The 20,116-nt window shown below is 34.0% G+C and overlaps 1 protein-coding gene across 4 annotated transcripts; it reads right to left on the minus strand.

The window, feature by feature from the left end:
* Positions 1-1,291: 1,291 nt before the first annotated feature.
* On the minus strand, positions 1,292-20,002 carry LOC138333858 (nuclear receptor subfamily 2 group F member 1-A-like). Of its 4 annotated transcripts, none has more exons than XM_069282487.1 (4): positions 18,656-19,990; positions 16,922-17,449; positions 16,164-16,214; positions 1,292-3,327 (listed from the first exon to the last, which is right to left on the minus strand). In XM_069282487.1, the coding sequence occupies exons 1-4, from the start codon at positions 19,224-19,226 to the stop codon at positions 3,053-3,055; spliced, it is 1,425 nt and encodes a 474-aa protein (XP_069138588.1). In that variant the 5' UTR covers positions 19,227-19,990; the 3' UTR covers positions 1,292-3,052. The 4 variants fall into 4 exon arrangements, with proteins under 4 accessions (XP_069138588.1, XP_069138590.1, XP_069138589.1 ...); XM_069282489.1 differs by having other exon boundaries at positions 18,770-19,658; XM_069282488.1 differs by lacking the exon at positions 16,164-16,214 and having other exon boundaries at positions 18,656-20,002.
* Between the last annotated feature and the right edge of the window lie 114 nt (positions 20,003-20,116).

A 20,116-nucleotide genomic window follows, 5' to 3' on the forward strand; every position in this document is an offset into this window, starting at 1 on the left:
AGTTATATCAGAGGGCTGGGTACAGTTGTGGTTTCCGGACCTAAACTGACGGGAGTTAAATTCCTGTTGCATTAATAATGTAACACTGCAGTATTTAATAAATATCCGGCTAAACCAGACCAAGTCAAATTGGGTTACTTTTGTCCTAACTGGGCCATAGCAGCCAGTATTGAGCTATTCGACACTGGCAGATTGTACACAGAATTATAATTTGTATTCACTGTAAGTGAAAAGAAGCGAAACCATACTGAAATTATATGAAAATGTGCAGCCTACATTTCAAGCTACCTCTTTCATATAGAATTTCGTTATTGTGTCGTTATGTTGATGTTGTCTGCATGCTTATACACAATAAGGTCCCGTCCTGATAAACGTCATGACAAACTTTTACACAATATTAAAGCCTTCGCTGAATCAACAATCTCTTCCTATGTCATAGTGCCCAGTGCATGTGGTGACGTAAATGTAATGTCAAACAAATTAAAAATTCCAAAATATCGTTGATTATTTGAATTAACAAGATGCAGTTATAATTATTACTCTGATATAACATATAGCAAAAACATTACCTGTTTTGCTTTTCTATTTATATCTTCTGGATTGTTTCCATGAAAAAATAACTGTAAACGAACGTTCCAACAAAATCTGGTACTATCTCGCGTCATAACTCAACTAATTGATCAATAACTATCGAAGCCTCCTGAATGAAATCATATCTTTAACATGTGTGTTTCAAAAAGCTTAAATCCACTTTATCTTAGATATCGGAAACCTAAAAAAAATTCTAATATTCAAATTGATATGTTTGGTAGTATGTAAGGGAGAAAAGACGGATCTATTTTTGCTATGAAATATATTCTGAAATTATGGAAAATTTCCAGGGTTTAATTTGACTGCCTTGATGCATGGATCTTGTGTGGCGGATGTTATATTGATAAAGCTAGATCCACCGGAACGCCTGGTTACTTTCACGCGTCATTACATTTTTCTACCATTGTGATTATGTCAACATACACAGGTAATATTTCTCCACGTGAAATCTTTCTGTGCGTGAATTTCATGTGGAATGTTTCAAAGGAATTTCATGCAAATTTTTTCACTTGAATTCACTTTTTTCCCGATTCACGCGATTTTTTTCTTCACGTGAAATTCATGTTGAAATTCACGTGAATAAATATTGCCTGTGTATTATCTTGTACCTTTTAGTTGCGAGTTCTATGACCACATGGGTCAGTTGTAGGATATTAATCGTAGGTCGGTGGTAAGTTAAATGAGTGGTCAACAAGTGAGCGAGTTTACAACACTTTAATCAAGTATAAGCAGTAGGTAGATCGAGTGTCTCGGACACTTGTAGCACAACACGAAACAATACATTATCTGTCGAGTAATAGCAGAACACTAATCTCTGATTCACAACCCTCTCCCATACATCCAGAATACGAATCTAATTCGAAATATAGGGATCCATTTACACAAACATTACATATACAGACTCGCACATCCACTCGACAACCCATTTATACATTTTATAAATGACATAATATTTCACATTCATGACAAAAACCTTTGGTGTCAGCTTTCAGCTTATAAATTGCGTCTAGTACAAGGTAGATGGTGCTGTATTCAGCAGCTTTACTAGCGCCACCTATCGTTACCAATAAGAAACAAGAGGTGGTCACTCTAACTCTATGTTCGTTCTATATACTGTTTACAGGAATAGTAATGGAAAAAATGATAAATTCATTCCTCCAAAAATGTATTAGTAAAACATTACTTAATTTGTTTATTAATAAACAATGGTTTTGAACCAAATAGCACAAAAAGACACACATAAAACGATTAATACGGCTTTTTTGTATTTGTGCTTTTAGCCGCACAAAATATCATAATAATAATGATTGTGAAGAAACAAATGTACAGTTTATATGTTGGAAATTTCTGAAGATCCAAATAAACATATAGATACTGATTCTTTGGATGCAAACGAAAGGATAGATACTACTTTAAAAGATAGTATTTCCATGTATATGATAAACAATGACACACAACAAGGTTTGGAACCTTCATGAACATATAAACAATACAATATAAACATAAAGTTTTATCTACTTTTATCCTTAACTACTTATTGAGCCCCAAAATATCAATAAGAAATGAAGTGATGGAGCATTTGGGTATCCAATAAAAGTCCTTTCACAGCTGCCCTCATTCACGGAAATAGTTTATTTTAGAACATCTTTTATAAAGATGTTCTTCGTTGCAGTAGAACAATGAGCATGTTCCTGGAGTTCCGGAAGGATACTAATAATGCTATAATTTCCTAGAAAGATATAACCCGACCACTTAGGTCGCCTCATATAATACCGTTTATAACGTTTGTGAGAGGCCAATGCTATCGTAGGTAACAATGCACTACAGATTTTGTATATAATAATGTTCCAATTGTATTGTATGAACACAGGTAAATATAATCTCTTATGAAATGGAAGACCAGAGAAGATGTTCTTTTGTACAACTGCAACATGACTTTAGATACTCTCCAGTATCTTCTGTATAATACTAGAAATGAATAAGCGTATGTCTTGGTGCGTATCCCTGGTACCCCTGGCTGACCAGCCTTCGCTATATGACTTATAATAAATGTCACAGGGGATACACAGCGGTCTCCGCTGCCCTACTCGGTTGAGAATGGATGTAAATGATAAATGTCGTTTGTCTTGTAGACAATCTTGAGTAATATGAATGGAATCACATCAGTGCGTGTACGCGGGACTCGGAAGTGGCCTACCGTCACTCAGAGTATGTGTAGAATAACAACCTTTAACGTCCTCGACACCTGTCCACGTCTTCCTACAAGCAGCACGGGATAGGTGCATGTCAAGCAGAACACAAGCACGCGCCCACACGTCACGGGGGACAGTGCTCTTGTTGAGACGTAACAAAACCTTGAAGATTTTATATGTAAGAATAATCTTTTGGAAAGACTAGGAGTTGAGTAGTATATTTAACATTTTGGCGGTAAAACGGATGTTTTACCTTTTCACTGTAGCTGTCATTGTATAGCCATATACGGCCAGTTGAATGACCCCCCGCTGAGCAGCATGTCTCGAATGAGAGTTTCGATGGGTGTCTTTCCTACCAGCCGAACGAAAAAGAGTTGCTCGATGACTTGGGCGCTGACGGTCCTCAGTGAGGGTAGACGCAGTAGAAGCTTGCCAAATCGTGTGGGCTGGTTCGGGTACTGGCTGCGAACGTACTCCTCCAATGCACACTGTGACTTCTCTTGTATACTCTCCACGTGGTTAGCATCCGACAGACCACATGCATCTGAAGAGATAAACAACACAGACATGACAGGATGCAACATAATGCAATATCTTGTCAGAGATGTTTTCTTTAATCGATAATAAACAAGCAATGTTCAGGCATGGTAAAGAAAAGATAATAGATATACATGTAATTAATCCTTATAACTAAGCATATCTGATGTGATATCATTTTAAAATAATCCCTATAATGTGATGTGATATCATTTGAAATAATTCTTATGACTTCACATATGTGATGTGATATCGTTATAAAATAATCCTCATCAATACATATATGTGATAATATCATTATAAAATAAGCCTCATAACTAAACATGTGTAATGTGATATCATTATAAAATAATCCTTATAATTAACCTTTACGATATGATACCATTATAAAATAATCCTTATAACTAAACACTTTTGATATCATTTTAGCACATGTTTTGTTTTTGTTGTATAAAGGTACATATCAATAACATAAGTACAAATGACCAGAAATCATGACATGAACTGTTTTTACATTTTGTATTGTAGTTCCATTGTCATTTGATAGTCAACCTATTAGATGGCATGCGTCATTTTCAATGTATATTCTTTTATTAAATTTATCTAATGATAATAAGATCGCTTTACATCTAAAAAGAAATGTCCTACATTGCATTTTAGTAAAAATGTGGTGTTGTATTATATATAGAATTCATGACAGACACCACCCAAATTACTATCATGGAAATTCAGTCTATGAATTTGAATGAAGTTTTATGTAAAATGCAGGGGGAAACTAATATATAAGATGTCTAGATTTTATTGACAGTGCCATGCGAGATAAATAATATGTACTTTTAGATGTAAGGTACTTGTAATAAAACAAGCATTAGAATAGAGGGAACAGGCGTATTGTTTTCTCATCAAATTCTCAAGTACAAGAGAAGACAAGAGATGGGCTTCAGCTTGTAATTTCAGAATTTTGGTTTTTACGACTTAAATAATTACTATTATTAAAGAAGTGACACATCAGTTTTACAACGAATGTGCCGGTGTACCCCTAAAACTTTATCATAAACGTATCAGTAGACGTTATGCAAACTTTTGGGTAATATTGCTGATAGTTTGATCATTATATAAATATTGTTGCAGTAAATCACCGGTGAACAACAATTGATGTCAGCGATGTAGCAGGGATGTGGTTTTTATATGTTGTTGGAGAACTGCACTAGAGTACAGTAAACCTACAATCCGTCAAGATTAAAAGTGATGCATTTAAATAATTGTTTATTGAAAAGGTAACGCAATTTTAAATGTAAATGTTAACTTAGTTTTTAACCCTACAAGAAAATCGTACTTGTAAGATATTAACGAACATCATTAATCGTTTTAATCAATATGACTTATATTTCCGAAGAATAAGAAATGAGAAATTGTTTACTTGCCAAGTTATTAACTAACCTAATTACAGTTACATCAGTGGTTTAGTTCTAAAGGGGAAAACATTAACCAAAGATTATTTTGTTTCAATATTTTATTTTCTGCGTGATCAATTCTATTTTCAAAATTAATTTAAGACAAAAAAGGTATCCGAATACAAATTATTTAAATATATATTTAGTTCCGATCCTTGTCTGAGGAGACTAGTTTGAATATGTATATGTATTACAAATAATGATTTTCAATTCAGATCGTAAAGTTTCAATTATCTTCTTTAATTACACAAAGTAATGAAGATGTCTATAACTAATTCATACGAAGACTCTATAATAAATTATTCAGCAAGGACACACGTGTAAGGTTCATTGTCATATATATTTTAAAAAGGTACCTGGCGAACAATACAGCATATAAAGAATAATCAAAAAGTATATTTCTAATGTACGTGTGCTGTTCTAGACTAATTAAGGTGGCTAGATGGCCCTTTGTACACACCTTACGTTAGTTATCAATTGTTCTGAGCTGACCCGTAACGAACCATGCATAGGAGGGCAAAACTGATAACATCTAACCCTGGGAGGCGTTACATTGCTCCAGAGTTAACGAGCTAAAAACATTTCACAGAAAAAAGGCCAGCCCGCCATATAATACCCGTGTGGCGTAGAACTCGGAATGAGGCCTTTCTAGGGATCAAATACTGGAAAAACCGAATACAAATAGGGGTTTAATACTCATTGTTTAACTCCCATTTTATAAAATATAATTTTTTTTTATCTTTTGTTTTATTTTGTGTATCATTTGTGAAACTCCGTATTAATCGTCTATATGTTGACGGTGCACAAATAATCATGAGCTTTGTTCATTTGAAATATATATAATTATTCTTTGTTAAGGAGATAATTTAGACAAAGATTTTTTATTTTTTTTTCAGACATACTTGATTTTAATAATTTCTTATCGATATTAATATTTTTATTTCAAGTTAAACTTATCAATTTCATTTGAAATATCAGATTAAACTTAAAACTCTTTGCGTCCAATCAGGGAAATAGTGTTATTAATACATGTGAAAATAATTATCCTTTGTTTTAGATTAATTGCGTACGATTGCTTTACGACTAATTGGTATTTTATTCGTAAAACATGTTGCTTATACTACGACATTATTATTTTGATACCGACCACCAATGTTTAACGTATTCACAATTTCATTTATTTTAGAATAATTTATATTTCACCGAAACACAAACCATATTTATTTACGAACATGTCGCGTTGTTTGTATATACATGTAAATTCACATCCCATAATATTTATTTTAGCTGAAGATTTAGACTTTTAAGTGTGAACCCCATGTGTATTTAATGTTCAATATTACAGGTTTTTGTTCGATTATTACTTAATATTTCGTATAATTTGTTCAATATTAAATTACCGATAACACATTTCAAATTTTTTTCGAAAATATTAGAAGAATTAAAAATCGAATCATCAAAGTATCACAATTCCCATTTAAAATATCACAAGATGTCTCAATAAAGTCTGAAAAAAACAAAATCTCTATTCCAATTCAAATTTAAATAATTTGCTACTGTTTTGCATGTTAATTCAATTTCCTTAAATATCTTAAGAAATAATGTGATAATTAAGAACTTAATTCAATGTAAGAAAAATAATTTTATTAGCATAGTGTCAAGTATAAAGTTTACTGGAGATAGTCGATAAGAGTTTTATGGCATTGAATATAAATATATACATGACGCTACATATATCAGATATATATATATATTTACGGTACACGTGTATAGGAGTCTAGGTAGGGTTAACCTTGCGCTTAGTTATGCAGTGTCTGGGGTGTTCGGCCGATAACACTGCAGAATATTGCACAGAGTAATACCCCTCAGACAGAACGAATGGCTATACCTATATACACAACACACCATTCTACTTCAGCGCTGCATATTGTACTGTCTCTATGGCGCACAGACTATTTATATAACTCCTAGGTATTTTGTTATGTCTGTTGCTAATCTGTATCATTGCAGCACAACTGTACGCCCTATGGCTCGTGTTGTGCTCTCGGTAAATGTAAATATGTGTAATTAATTTTTACAGTGCATTTAGAACACTCAAATTTAATGAGCATTTTAATGACAATTATTAATAATATTAAATATTTCATATTTTAATTGAAATATAACTGCAATTCTAAATTTTAAAACAGCATACATTTCGTTTAAATACAAATGGTTATTTTCACATTATCACATTTTTATACAATTGTTTACTTAAAATACAGATTATATACATATATTTAGTATATTGAAGATTTCAACGTGATTTTTATATTGCAATAAATATCATAATTAAAACAATCTCCTTACTTTATACTTGATAAATTGCATTTAACATTACAAGTGATTTACGTGATGTTCATATCATGTATAGAAATACTCAATAAATGATAATCGATTTCACTTCCTGATTTATGTGGAACAGTTAAACAGTCCATTTGCATTTCCGACTCTGTAATAAATGATTAAGTTTACAATCACATACAACCGCAAACAGATCATTCGTTACCTTAAATACGATCAACAGAGCGTAAAGGCTGATTTGTTTGTATTTGATTATTTGTGTTCGATACTATGTCAATTGATGTGCACAAATGTTTTGTGTAAACAGAACGTGACATTTTTTAATCACTATATTTCCCTAAACGATGTAAATCATTACCAAATCCATCAAACTATTGACAAATAGTCAAATCATCAGAAATGGCACCATAAAACAGAAGTAGCGTGATAAAATTTCAATGACTAAATCCTTTTTTAATCCCTGAGCAGTTTTGCTATCTAATATTACTAGCGGACACTATTAACAAATGTTTAAGTGGCGATCCCGCTGTTGGGAAATTATGAAGTTTCAGCGTGAAATGGCCTTTAGTTGATTACTGTCGCGTTGGCTTTTTATTGATTGTTATCTGGGCTACAAGGTTGAAACACCTGAATGAACAAATTAGTATTTATATATTCTCATTTGTCATAGATCATTTGCCGCTGCAGTTTGCATGATCATTCATTTGATTTCATATTGAGCTACGTTTATCGTTTTATTCTTCAATGATATTTGTAACGGTAGCCTCTAAGTGACTTATCAACAAGAATTGATGATCGGATAGAAAGTAGGCGTAGCTATATAAAAATCTAACAATGGAAGGCCAACCAAGAAAGGCCAAAACATTTATCATGCCCCACTGACGACCAATCTATCTAAATTTGTTAAATAAAATCCATGTTAATCTATTATGAGGAAAATAAACGCTACATGATTTTATTTCGATATCAATCTTAATTCTTTATTAGCAGAATAGCTTTTTATATTTTCTTTGTGATATTATCTGCTATTATCTGATGTAATCTTGGCGTAGACAAACAGCGAACAATTAGAAAATTGTGAAAAAGATGCATTAATAAATGCATTAGCTTGGTTCTCGTACGATTATGAAATATGAAGAAGACATATTTTGATTTTACAAAAGACGTCGGTAAAACGATTTCGATCATATAAAGTATCCATTTTTAATTTAAAAGAAAACAAAATTAATTTTTATTTTGTCATAAAAGATTTCGTATTTAAAACCTTATTTAGCTCTTTTAAATATTTACACTTAGAAGAAACATAGCCTTTTAACTACCACGTCCTTATTCCAGAGAGATAATTATTTTATGGTTCTTTCACCAGAAAATGAAAAGAATATGGCAACCCATTGTCACTCTGAAAGTCTTAAACAATGAGTTTAGCGGCAACAAAGCCTCTATTAGCTTTAAAATGCAGTACTTGAGCATTCTTAATCTCTTGTTTCTACGGTGCCCTTCTTTTCTGTCATATACAATTAACACGTGGAACTCCAGCAAGAACTTGAATGTTGTCCCTGGACTTTATATTCGTGAATATGCTTCCCAGATGCAGCAGTGCACTGGCATGTCTGACACACAGAACGAGGCTTGTATTGGTTTGCCTTGGATTAATGAAGGGTGTCTCTTTCAGCAATGTCATAAGCGGTCACCCTCACGTAACCTCATTCTTTAAAACGTCAGGTTCGCGCCTTTCACTACTGGGTAATCACTTCAACACCACGCTTACTAACACCGCGAGAAAGAAGGATACAGAACTCGGGCGTAAATGTTACGTTAGATTTTTACGAAAATGGGAAAGATATTACGTCTAAATCCTTTCATTGTTGAAATCCATACATAGCTAAATTATGACAGAGAATATGAATTGCATAATTTGAAAGAAAACACCACCGACAGCGGTCGACAAGACCAACCCTCCGATGGGATCTGCATGGGATTTATCTCTGCTATTGATTTTTGGTTTTTATTAAAACCGACTTCTGGTGCGTTGTGTTGAGAAATTAACAATTGCGGTCATGTCAGTAAAAATTACATCTCAACACAACAAAACGATAGCTAGCGAGTAATGACTCTGGTTTTGCATTGTCATTAGACGAGCGGGCATGTTACCACACTTTCTCTTTCTGCATATAATCATGCAGCGGGGCAAACGCGTAAAAGTGTTAAAATTCAAATGTCAAGGTCTCTTTTAAATTTCTTTCAAGAATACTGCAGTAAAACAGAGTTACTCTTAAACCTCTCAAACCACCCAGTCAGTTTAATACACAAAGAAGAATCATAATTAAGATTATAAAGTTTGGTAACATTTAAGGTTTACTAGTTGGGAGCAGAGAAGTTCATTTACCTTGAATACATTATTATACAATTTTGATGGCACAGTATACAATGATATCAAAAAGAAGAAAATGTTAGCCGTTTGGAAATTAACATCTAAGGCAATTACGATTGTCCCATTATTGTAACCATCTGTCACATATTAAACCATTCAGAGTGAGGATCTAACTTTTTTTCCAATAACTGGTATTTTGTGTGAAGAATTTTCCGGTGACTGTTATTTTGTGTAAAGAGTTTCCGGTGACTGTTATTTTGTGTAAAGATCTACATTTTCTCGATAACTTATTTTTTTTGTGTAAAGAATTTTTCCTATGACTGATATTTTGTGTAAAGTGTTTTCCCAATAACTGTTATATTGTATAAGAAGTTTTCCAGGTAACTGTTATTTTTGATATTTTGTGTACAGAATATTTCCGATTTTGTGTAAAAATCTTAATTTTTCCAGATAATTGGAAGTTTGTGTTTTGAAGAAATATATGAAGATTTATGGAATTTACGAAATAGTTATTTATTTTTCTCTACATTGGTTTTGTATCCTTCGATATACGATTTCATATGTTATTTTAAAGAAAACGGTCCTAAAGTTACATACAAAAATGCTCCATTAAGTATGAATGATTATAGCACCCAGATATTGTATTTTTTTATTTAAATGACTGAATCAAAATGTTTAAGGTTAAACAAAGTATATTATTACTTTCATGTTGATATATAAAATGAATATATCTTTATTACTGTTTAATAACCATCAGATATATATAAATACAAACTTACATTTACAGTTTGTTTCATTAAAAGTTTTGAAACGTTATAGAAAATTAATCCTTAATATAATCATGTTAATCTGTGCTTTCCTTTAGCATTCAAAGACTATTAAAAGGTTAAACATATATCTAGATAAAAGAAATTAAAGGAATTAATTCATTATTTTCATGTTCATATTTTGTGATTAAGATGTCCTTTGTATAAAAATTACACTAGAAAATAATGGAATATGACATTGGACATCTGCCATATATTAGACAAGAATACCCGGATATTTTAGATGAAACCCAGAGTTCGTACTATTTCAGGGATCTCTTTTCTTCACCTTTAACTTTGCTCCGCGTGAATTATTTGATTTATGTTTTATATTATACAAACTGACCACAGACACTGGTTCTATCTGAGGGAGACACAAATGTTATTCTAGTCTTTAGTACCGTTCATTTTTTATAAACATTTGTAGCTCATCACTATTTTACAGTTATACTTTATCATGAAAAAAAAATGTTTTCTGAATTCTTACTGTTAGTTTATTATAGACTTATTTAGAATTATGTAGATATACTCTTAGTGTGCAGACCAAGACGCCCTAAAACAGCCTAAAACAGAATTATTAGATATTATGACCTTTTTTATTTCATTGTTCCCAAAGAAGTTTGCATCATTTGTATATGCAACATATACAGTGTGAAATTGTTATTTATGCCATATTATTATACAAGCACTTGGATTAGTGCTATATAAGAGAAGAATACATTTATTACAGAAACAATGTTTACGGCGGTAATATCAGATATCTTAGCATAGTAGACCATGCGAATATGCATTTGTAAATCTATATTACGCTATCAAACCGTTTTATTTTCTGACAGGTTATGTAATTTTAATGTTTAGATATTTTAATAGGTATTGAGAAAATGATCAGAAGTTATGGTTTTCTGTGTTAAATATATGTAATAACACAAAGTGTTACATCTATAGCACATCACATGCATAAAGATATATTCGTATTGATTTGGGTCAAATTAAAATCCACATATACAGCGATATGAATCGAGAGCTTCTTTTAACAGCCTGTAGAAACAGATGGCACACGTCGGGTTTGCAGTTTGACCTCTAACCTTTAAAACGAGACACGCACATGTATATATACTTAAAAGCTTGACCTAGTTAACATATCAAAATTGACTTGCCAGTCTACTTTCAATAACTTAGATGAATACAGGAGTAATATGTGTAAGAGGTTGAATCGGTTGTAATGGTCCAATAGGGAACCTTCTAGTTAAATGAAGTCATGTTTTAACAATAGCATGTTTTAGTTTCAGGGTTGTTTACGTGACGTGAATATAAAGAATTGGGTTCCGTGCATTTAAATGTTAGGAAGGACTAGGAGTTCTCTCTGCTAGACACAACATACAGTGTATATGTATGTAATCTGTAGACCATGACAGTCCTTGCAAGGCAGGCCAGTGTCATCTAGTCAAATACATATACAAAATGTCGGCTTCATGAGCTTGACAGTTTAGGAAACATGAAATATTTCAAACTGTCAAAAGTTGGACGATGGCGGGAATAATGCGTTCTGTCTGTTTGACTGGATACTGTATATGAGCTGGTCCTGACTAGCAGACGCATTTTTTTGTATATTTTAAAAGTATAGCCGCTATATACATACACCTGGAGATATATACGTGTATTGCATAACACAACACCAGCGTATGGAGTTTATATTAACTTTTTTCATGATTCTTCAACACTAACGTGTGATTGTTCTGACGAAAAGTCAACGATAATTTTATTGTTCTTGATTCTAACACATACCTAAATCAACGATATGAATTTCCTGATATAAAAACATACAGGATGTTGAGGTTACCCATGCTAGCATGTGTAGTAAAATAGTTAAGTGTTAGCAGACGACAAGTCATACCTTGCCAGAAGTAGTGTTTTATCTACTGTAAACTTGCTTTCTTGCACACCGACAGAAGGGAGGCCCTGTGACCTGCAGTAGGTCGTTAGTACTGCATATCTTTCTTGTCAGTTGCTCAACTCTGACATAATCCTTCTCACGTAACCCGTACAACAAATCTTGTGCAAAAGTCTGGAGCCCGGCCAAGTCGCACAAGCTTGAATCGACTTGTTCTGCTGCGAGCAAGATTAAAGAATAACCCGATATCCGTAGTAATATTTATATACATTTATAAATGATATAAACATATCATGATGAAATACATGCTAGGTCAAATTATCGAAGGGTCTGTTAAGTCCTTTCATTGCGGCGCGCATTTAGTTCCAGTATTTTAAAGAAAGGTGCTTTAATCAAGAACCTAGTGTAAAGATATGCTAGACCTTTTGGTGAAATTGGCATTATTATTTATTCATTTTCAGCTGACAGAGGAGAAGTGGACATTTATGATATCCACGATGCCCTTACATTATTATACATACGCTTTACTTGCCATTTACCGTCATGTGTGACAGTTTGTATGGCGATTTTAATGACCTTTGCGCTCATGTATATATCACCCTGAAGATAATGAAATTACCAATACTTAAAATAACGCCCCATTACGCTTGCCGAGCGATAACTTCCGTAATTAATCTACTACTGTGCCAAGTTTCAATTCCGCAATGCGTGACCATCTCTAAACCGAATTAAGAGTGGGGTTCTTGCTATCACTCTCTCCCCATCGATCATTTAAATGTTACTGTACTTGAATAATTGGAGCCTTACTAATAAACACATGTACAGGGGGTGAGCATAGGATGTTATAGGTAGGGGATCGGATCTTACCTTAGAGTTGTAACTTTATCAAGCTTTCTTCTCATTTGAATTTAACTTTTAGGTACAGGAGAGGAAAGCATAAAGCTTACTTGGTCGAGTATAAGAACTGTCAACGCCATCTTTTCAATTTTTTAATTTTAAACTTATGTGAAATGATTTACTTATATAATATAGGATGATTTGAACATTTCGTAGGCTTATAATATTATTAAATATCCTTAAATCTAATCCTACATGCCACACTTGGTCTAGAATAAGAACTTTAAACGAATTTTTCAAATGTTTGATTTTGAACACATGTGACAAGATATTCTAATACGATATTGCACGACTTACACATTTAGTTGACTTGTTTGTCATAATATCATTAGATATTCTTAAAACTCACCCTAACGTTACATACCACCCCAAGTTGATGTCTGTCTTGGAAATAAATTACAACCTAAAGATATATCCTATAAAGTTTCCCCGGTGGATATTCACCAGAACCTTAAAGTGTCACAACAACTCCCTATAACGTTCCACATGACTGACTATATCTGTTCAGGGGCATTTGGTTTGAAGTAGACATTCTGGGGGGTCCAATATATAAGTATTCTGAACATGCAGGTCTATGATGTGTTAACATACATGAAGGCACTCAACGGGGTTGAAGATGGTAATGAAGAAACAATTCTACTTAAATCTTTCATCTTCAGAATTTAAATAACATTGATTTGCTTTCCAGATTCAAGCTCTACACTGTAACTCATGCAGGAAGGAAAGCTTCCATTCTTAAGTTATATATGGACTGGATGATATTGTAGCAAATTGTGAATTCGTTTTGCCTAGCTGCTTACCAAATTGAACTTTGAGTATATTAAGTTACCGTGTTTACATTAATTGATACGTGTGTTTATTTAAGAAGGAGATAATTTTGATTGGTCGCAGGTGACCATGAATTCACCGATGAAAGTCCAGACGGAAAGTGCGTGGGAAAGTGAAGGTTCTTAGCCTCAGCCTCATCAACCCACTATCAAGCCTTACTACCAATTTGTCCCTCACACTATAAAGTAAATATATCAGGTTTAAAGAAGTGGTGCATATGCCTGGCAGGGAGTCTGAATTATCAGTCACATGTCTGCGTAGTTTTTTTGTTAATAAAAAACTAACTTCATGGCCACACTAACAAACAATTGATTACAATGCCTAACACCATCATCTGTTATGAAGGATGTACAATAGATAAAGATATGTTTTATCTCATAATTAATGCTATTCACAAAAAAGGATAGTAGGATATTCTAACGTGCACAAGTTTATGGTATCAAAAATCTTGATATGTCGTACAAAAGATGAATAACGAAAATTATATTTATAGACCTATTTTATCATTCAATAATGCAGAAAACATTAAATTTGATGTGTAATTATTTCTTTCATCTTTAAAACGCTTCAATTTTTTTCTCTTCTTCACTTTAAGCAGTATACCTTATTAATGAAAATCATGTCATATAGCTACTGTAGACAATGATCCTTATGTGTCCCTAGGTGAGAATTGAGCTGGGGCAATATTGCCTTTATACAACCTTTATGAGCTAATTTATTTACATTGTATATACCACACGGATGTCAAGGTGTGTACTAGTAACAATAACGTGAACTATTTGGAGGCCATTGATTTTTTGCCAGCTGTGCTTCGGTACATAGCCGGTTAGGTAATATTGTTTGATATACAACGTCGGAGGACACAGTGTTTAAGTCACTTGGGTGTCATCCTGCTCTGTCTGTCAGCGATAGTATACCCAGACGGCAAACTCAACATCAAATACAAGACGTTCCTACCAGACACAATGTCAAATAGGGAAAAACATTTAGATACAAATGAAAATTATCACTAGTTTTTCTAATTTTTTTTCATTGTAATAAGTTGAGTTTCCTTATCAAATGCGCCTGCTGGTTTACATTCGAACTAACTCGTGGTAAAAAATTCTTTTTTTTATTTGGTATGGTTGAACTAAACATTCCATTTGTTACATCAATTTACTCATTGACTATAAAATAAGTGACATTTGTAAAAAAAAAAAAAGCGCCAGTTCTTTTATCTTTGGTTAAAATATTTTAATACCCAAGACTTTGGAATTATTATTTGATAATGCACTTATCTTCCAAACAGAAATCTTCAAATTCACTTCTCTGCATTTAGAATTACATTTTTCATTGCAAGGATTCGAATTATCTATATACTTTATACTAGTTTTCGTTTTGTTGAATTGAACATGAAATTCCTGATTTTTTATTTGGTGTATTCTACAAATATGTTATGTTGAAGAATCTTTATGTAACCCTCGAGATTTTTATTTCAACAAATGATTATCTTGTATTGATATTTATACATGTACATTAATTAAGCTATTGAGTCCTTGTTAGTTGCTTAGTTTAAACATATGTTCAGAAAATCAATTTATAATCGACACATTTTGCTACTCACAAAGTATTCACTAGCATATTTAATTTCAATGAATATTGAACTTTGTTTGCAAATTGTGTATAATTACACAACATTATGGATAAAGAATTTTAAAATATATCGTCCACATGTATAACAACGGAGCAGTTTGATTATTTGTATAACAGTTACTTTTCTTAAGTCATCAAGCTATTTATTACACAAAAATAATTACTTAATATTTGAAGTTAATAATAAATTTCACATTATAACATAGCTCAGTAACAATGATAATTTTATATATATTATTTATTTTCGGTTAGCTAGTATCATCTTCAAAACTTTAAAACTGAAATTGACCATATTTGTAATTATATATCTTAATCGGCTCACGCTTTTTGCCATTTCATTTTTAAAATTAATATCATAATTATATATATATATTATATATATGGTGATATTGTGTATGAAGTAAGAATGTGAAAAATAATATAATAATCAGCTGTTCGTTTTCCAGACCAGTTCCGTGTGTCCGTCATCGGGACAAAACCAACTGCAGGACATTTACATATTATTTTAAGCGTTAAGTATGCTTTTGAAAATTGTAAAATTTTGATGATTGAAGAAAAATACTTCAATGAAAGACAAAAGAATATGAGGAGAGACAGATTGAGGAAGGGATGAGTACTTACTGTATCCATTCATTGTCGGTCTTTGTGACGGAACTGGCTCTGGTTTGCGATCTAAAACAAAACATCACTAAGTGAACATCACTAGTCTCCATGGACACGTCAACATCAAATAATTCTATATCTCTCCAACTTTGTTAAGGAAGAAATAATGATCCTCATTGAGAATTTTATAGGGTATGTTATTCGGGTCTAATGCATTTAATTGGTCTCACAAAAGTTTCGATAATTGTCGACTTTACTTTGTAATAAAATGAGACAAAATTAGAGACAGTTCAACAGGAATTAGACAAAGTCTATAATGTGAAACATATTAAATGAAATAGAGTTATGTGAGCTTTGAAGTCATTATTTTGTGCGGATCCCACCATGCTGTGCACTAGAGCGTGAACTATTGTGTTTGTGATACAAAAGCTGAGTATTCAGAAATTGTGTCCTGTAACAATGGCTTGGAGTCCTTATCAGGCTCGTTATAGGGTGTATAACGTTAATACATTTGGCGATTTTTTAATCTAAATTGTTTCAACTGTGACCGCACGCGGTATGTGTATTAATAAAAGATCAATAATTATGACAGACTATGAGAATAACGAACCAAAATAAGTATCATTTTGACTATTTTTTTCCATAACCTCAGTTGTTGTATGGCATATGCACATTTTTGTATTTATTAAAACTAAAATAATAATAAAAGTTTATGATGTAATGTTATAATAACGAAAAATACAGAATATTTGAAAGTAAACTAATTTTGTACAAACCTGAACTAAACAACACGATAGCTTTGAGACAACTGTACTCCGCAGAATCGACATGCAGTGCCTTTAGTTTTTCCACTTGTTCTTGGAATATTCTTATGTGGTCCATAAAAGCCACAACCCTGTCCGCGGCCATGGGGCTCGCGTGGAGGCCGGCGGCCGCTAACAAAGGGGCCACATGAAGTGGCATGGAACATTGAGCGGCATTCAAAACAAATAACTCGCTCCAACTTAGTCTCAAAAGAGCCACTTGGTCCGTAACTTGAAGATCAGGAAAAAATGGAATATTTCTTGCCCATTCAACTGCACTAAATAGAAGTCTTGCTGCAAGTTCACAGATATTTTCTATTCCCATAATATTATTCGTCTGCATGCACTGCCCGTACCGGGAAGTGGGGTAGGGTTCAGCCCTTAGAAGCATGGAAATAAAACTGGATAGATATGTGTGGCCATTCAACGGGTCCCCACTGCCGAAGGCCATCTGACCAGGGAAAGGGTGTTGAGTAGGTGGGATCCTACCACGTTGTACGGCTGAAAATAAAATAAAACAGCATCAGTATCTTGATCAATTTCGTTAAAGAAATATTTTCTAACGATTACACAAACATTGTCCTGGCTGAGTCTATATCGTATTAATGGTTCTTATTTTCACAAAGACAATGTATCACATCAAATATACAAAATAAATAGATTAAAACAGTGAAGCAAAAAAAAAGTCATTTCAAATATAGGCTAAATTCCTTTGAGGCCCAACCAAACTCAGAAAATAATGATCAATGCTTGCAGGTAAATAAAATAAAACAAGTAGTTTAAACTACCCTCTAAAATAATGTTTTTGGTTTGAAAAGATGCAGGTTAGAAATACTTTAAATCACAAACTAAATATCTACTTTTCCTTTTAGTCATATATATTTTTCTATAAGGAGATATGATGACGATTTGAGATGGCTTAGATTTAAAGGAGACCGTTGTGTAACATGTAAGGTTTTGGGGTAACACAACAAGGGAAAAGGGCAGAGGTCTGGCTCGGAAGTCACGGTGCACGGAGCTGCATAAGCCTCTTAGTCAGACACCTGCGTTTACCGGGAATCAGCCAACCTAGTAAAGGTCATGTTTATACGATATTTGATGGGCTCCTGGCGTAGGCAAAATATAGACAGTTGTATTACATAACTAATACAAACTCATGTGTGTTTATAACTACGTATATAAATGTTATTCACTATTTTTTGTTTCATTCTATATTTTTTCTCGTGATAATGAAAAGCTATAAAACGTTTTAGTTTGTATGTTTAAAAACTAGTTATTTGAATTTTAAACCGGCCACGTGTTACTGCATTATCACTGAAGCATCGCTGTTGATGATATTTTATTAGTTGATCAGGTTGTGATTTGTCGCCTGAATGAACATTCTCCATTACAGTTAAAACGAAAGTAGCACCACCTAACATGGCTATTTACCCGAGCCGGAACAAGATATTTTATCAGCAATAATGATCTTTAACGTATTCAATAGCGGGATAGTATAACTTAAGCTACAGATAATTTTGTCACGTATCAGAATAGTCGTAACACAGGACATAAACTGGGGATTTTTAATTAAATATTTAGCAGATATTTTTATCATTAAACTAAAAGAAGAAGTAGACAATTTAGATTTGTGATCATTTGTATAACTATTTCATGCATCAAGAATTTATTCTGAAAATGAATGATTATTTTTGTAAATTGTTTAACCTGCACATTGATCTTGCATCTTCCCGATGGCGGAGTTAAAGGGTAGGGTCTGTGAAGGAGCCGAGGGCAAAACAAGTGAGTTGATACCACCAGACTGACAAGGGCGCGACCTACCTTCCCGTCTCATCCCCATTTTCAGACACTTTTTGAGACGGCAGTATTGACACTGATTTCGATGATGCTGATCAATCGGACAAGTCCTATTCCCTCGGCACGTGTAAGTTAAATTTCTCCGAACAGACCTTTTGAAAAAACTTTTACACCCTTCACAAGTGAATTGACCATAATGTTTCCCGGAGCTCTTGTCTCCGCACACCACACATTCAATGTGTTGTTGTTTAGCCTCTGGAGAACTGGATGTGCCATTTGGTGTCGTAGCGGTGCCATTTGGAACATTTGCAGGTTGTGTCTGGGGTGGTGGCTGTGTTGGGGTCACAGCCGTAGGAGTGACCGGCGGAGGCTGGGCAGGGGGCTGCACAGCCGAGGGTGGTGTGGTCCCTAAGTCTTCCGTGGGGTCCCGTGGCCAAGAGGTGACAGTAACAGGGTTCCCCTGTGATGCCGTCATCGCCATTATATTTTGACAGAGTTTACATACACTGGTGTCTTGTCTTTAAATTAAGCAAGGGTCAAGTAACCAACCGGGTAAGTTCGTCGTTCCACTGATCAAGTCAACTTGCTGTCATCTGCTGTTGTTAGTCGACGACTGTCTACTACCACTTTCCTAGGAAGCACAACCTAACATTGTTCACGTAGAAGATCATAGCTCCACGGAGCACGCCACGAGGCAACCTTTAACCATGTGTCGGATCGTAAATATAATCATATTCTAAAAGACTCCAGATATGAAACAGCGAGAGCCTTGTGCGCGGAGTAATCGCGATCTCTACCATGTGAGGAGTGGGTGGCCTGAAGGAGCACTCTGTATGTTTTGAACTCTGACACTAGTATTAAAACTGTTGAGTTTCTATGGCACTCTTCCATATAAGGAAAGCGATGTCATTTAGGTTCAAGAAGTGTATAACTGAGTGACAATTGCTGTGCCTTGGTCATAGCCCCCAACCATCGGGGGCATAGCCGCTGCACACGGCCAGGCGATCCCATTGGCTGAGCGCGCCATTTATTATCCTCTGTACGTCTGTCAATAATCAATCTCGTATTCCTGCGCACACTTGCAGCCGTTCATAATCTGCCCTGGGTCATGTTAGTTTCTGGTCCAATCGGCACGAGTCTAGGAGGAGGGGAAAAATCCAACCCCTACGTGTCAAGTAGGAGGGAGGTTAGTCTACATATTGAACTCGGCTTTCAGAATCAAGTGTTCACGTCTGTTCGGGGAAAATCGTCTGCTTCGCGCTGTAGCGATTACCACATAATACCATAACATAAAGAAAAATGTGGCTTAACAAACTTTGTCTGCTTGTATGAAGGGTGGTGATACAGTGTGGGTGACTGACCCACTATGGG

The sequence above is a fragment of the Argopecten irradians genome, chromosome 10 (genome assembly GCF_041381155.1).
Source record: "Argopecten irradians isolate NY chromosome 10, Ai_NY, whole genome shotgun sequence".
In the NCBI taxonomy this organism is placed as follows: domain Eukaryota; kingdom Metazoa; phylum Mollusca; class Bivalvia; order Pectinida; family Pectinidae; genus Argopecten; species Argopecten irradians.

Coding starts and splice junctions, on each gene's coding strand:
- LOC138333858 (XM_069282487.1), bottom strand. CDS start 19,226: ATGGCGATGACGGCATCACAGGGGAACCCTGTTACTGTCACCTCTTGG. Junction 17,450..18,655: donor GATGCAAGATCAATGTGCAG/GTTAAACAATTT, acceptor TTTTATTTTCAG/CCGTACAACGTGGTAGGATC. Junction 16,215..16,921: donor TATCGTGTTGTTTAGTTCAG/GTTTGTACAAAA, acceptor GTTTTGTTTTAG/ATCGCAAACCAGAGCCAGTT.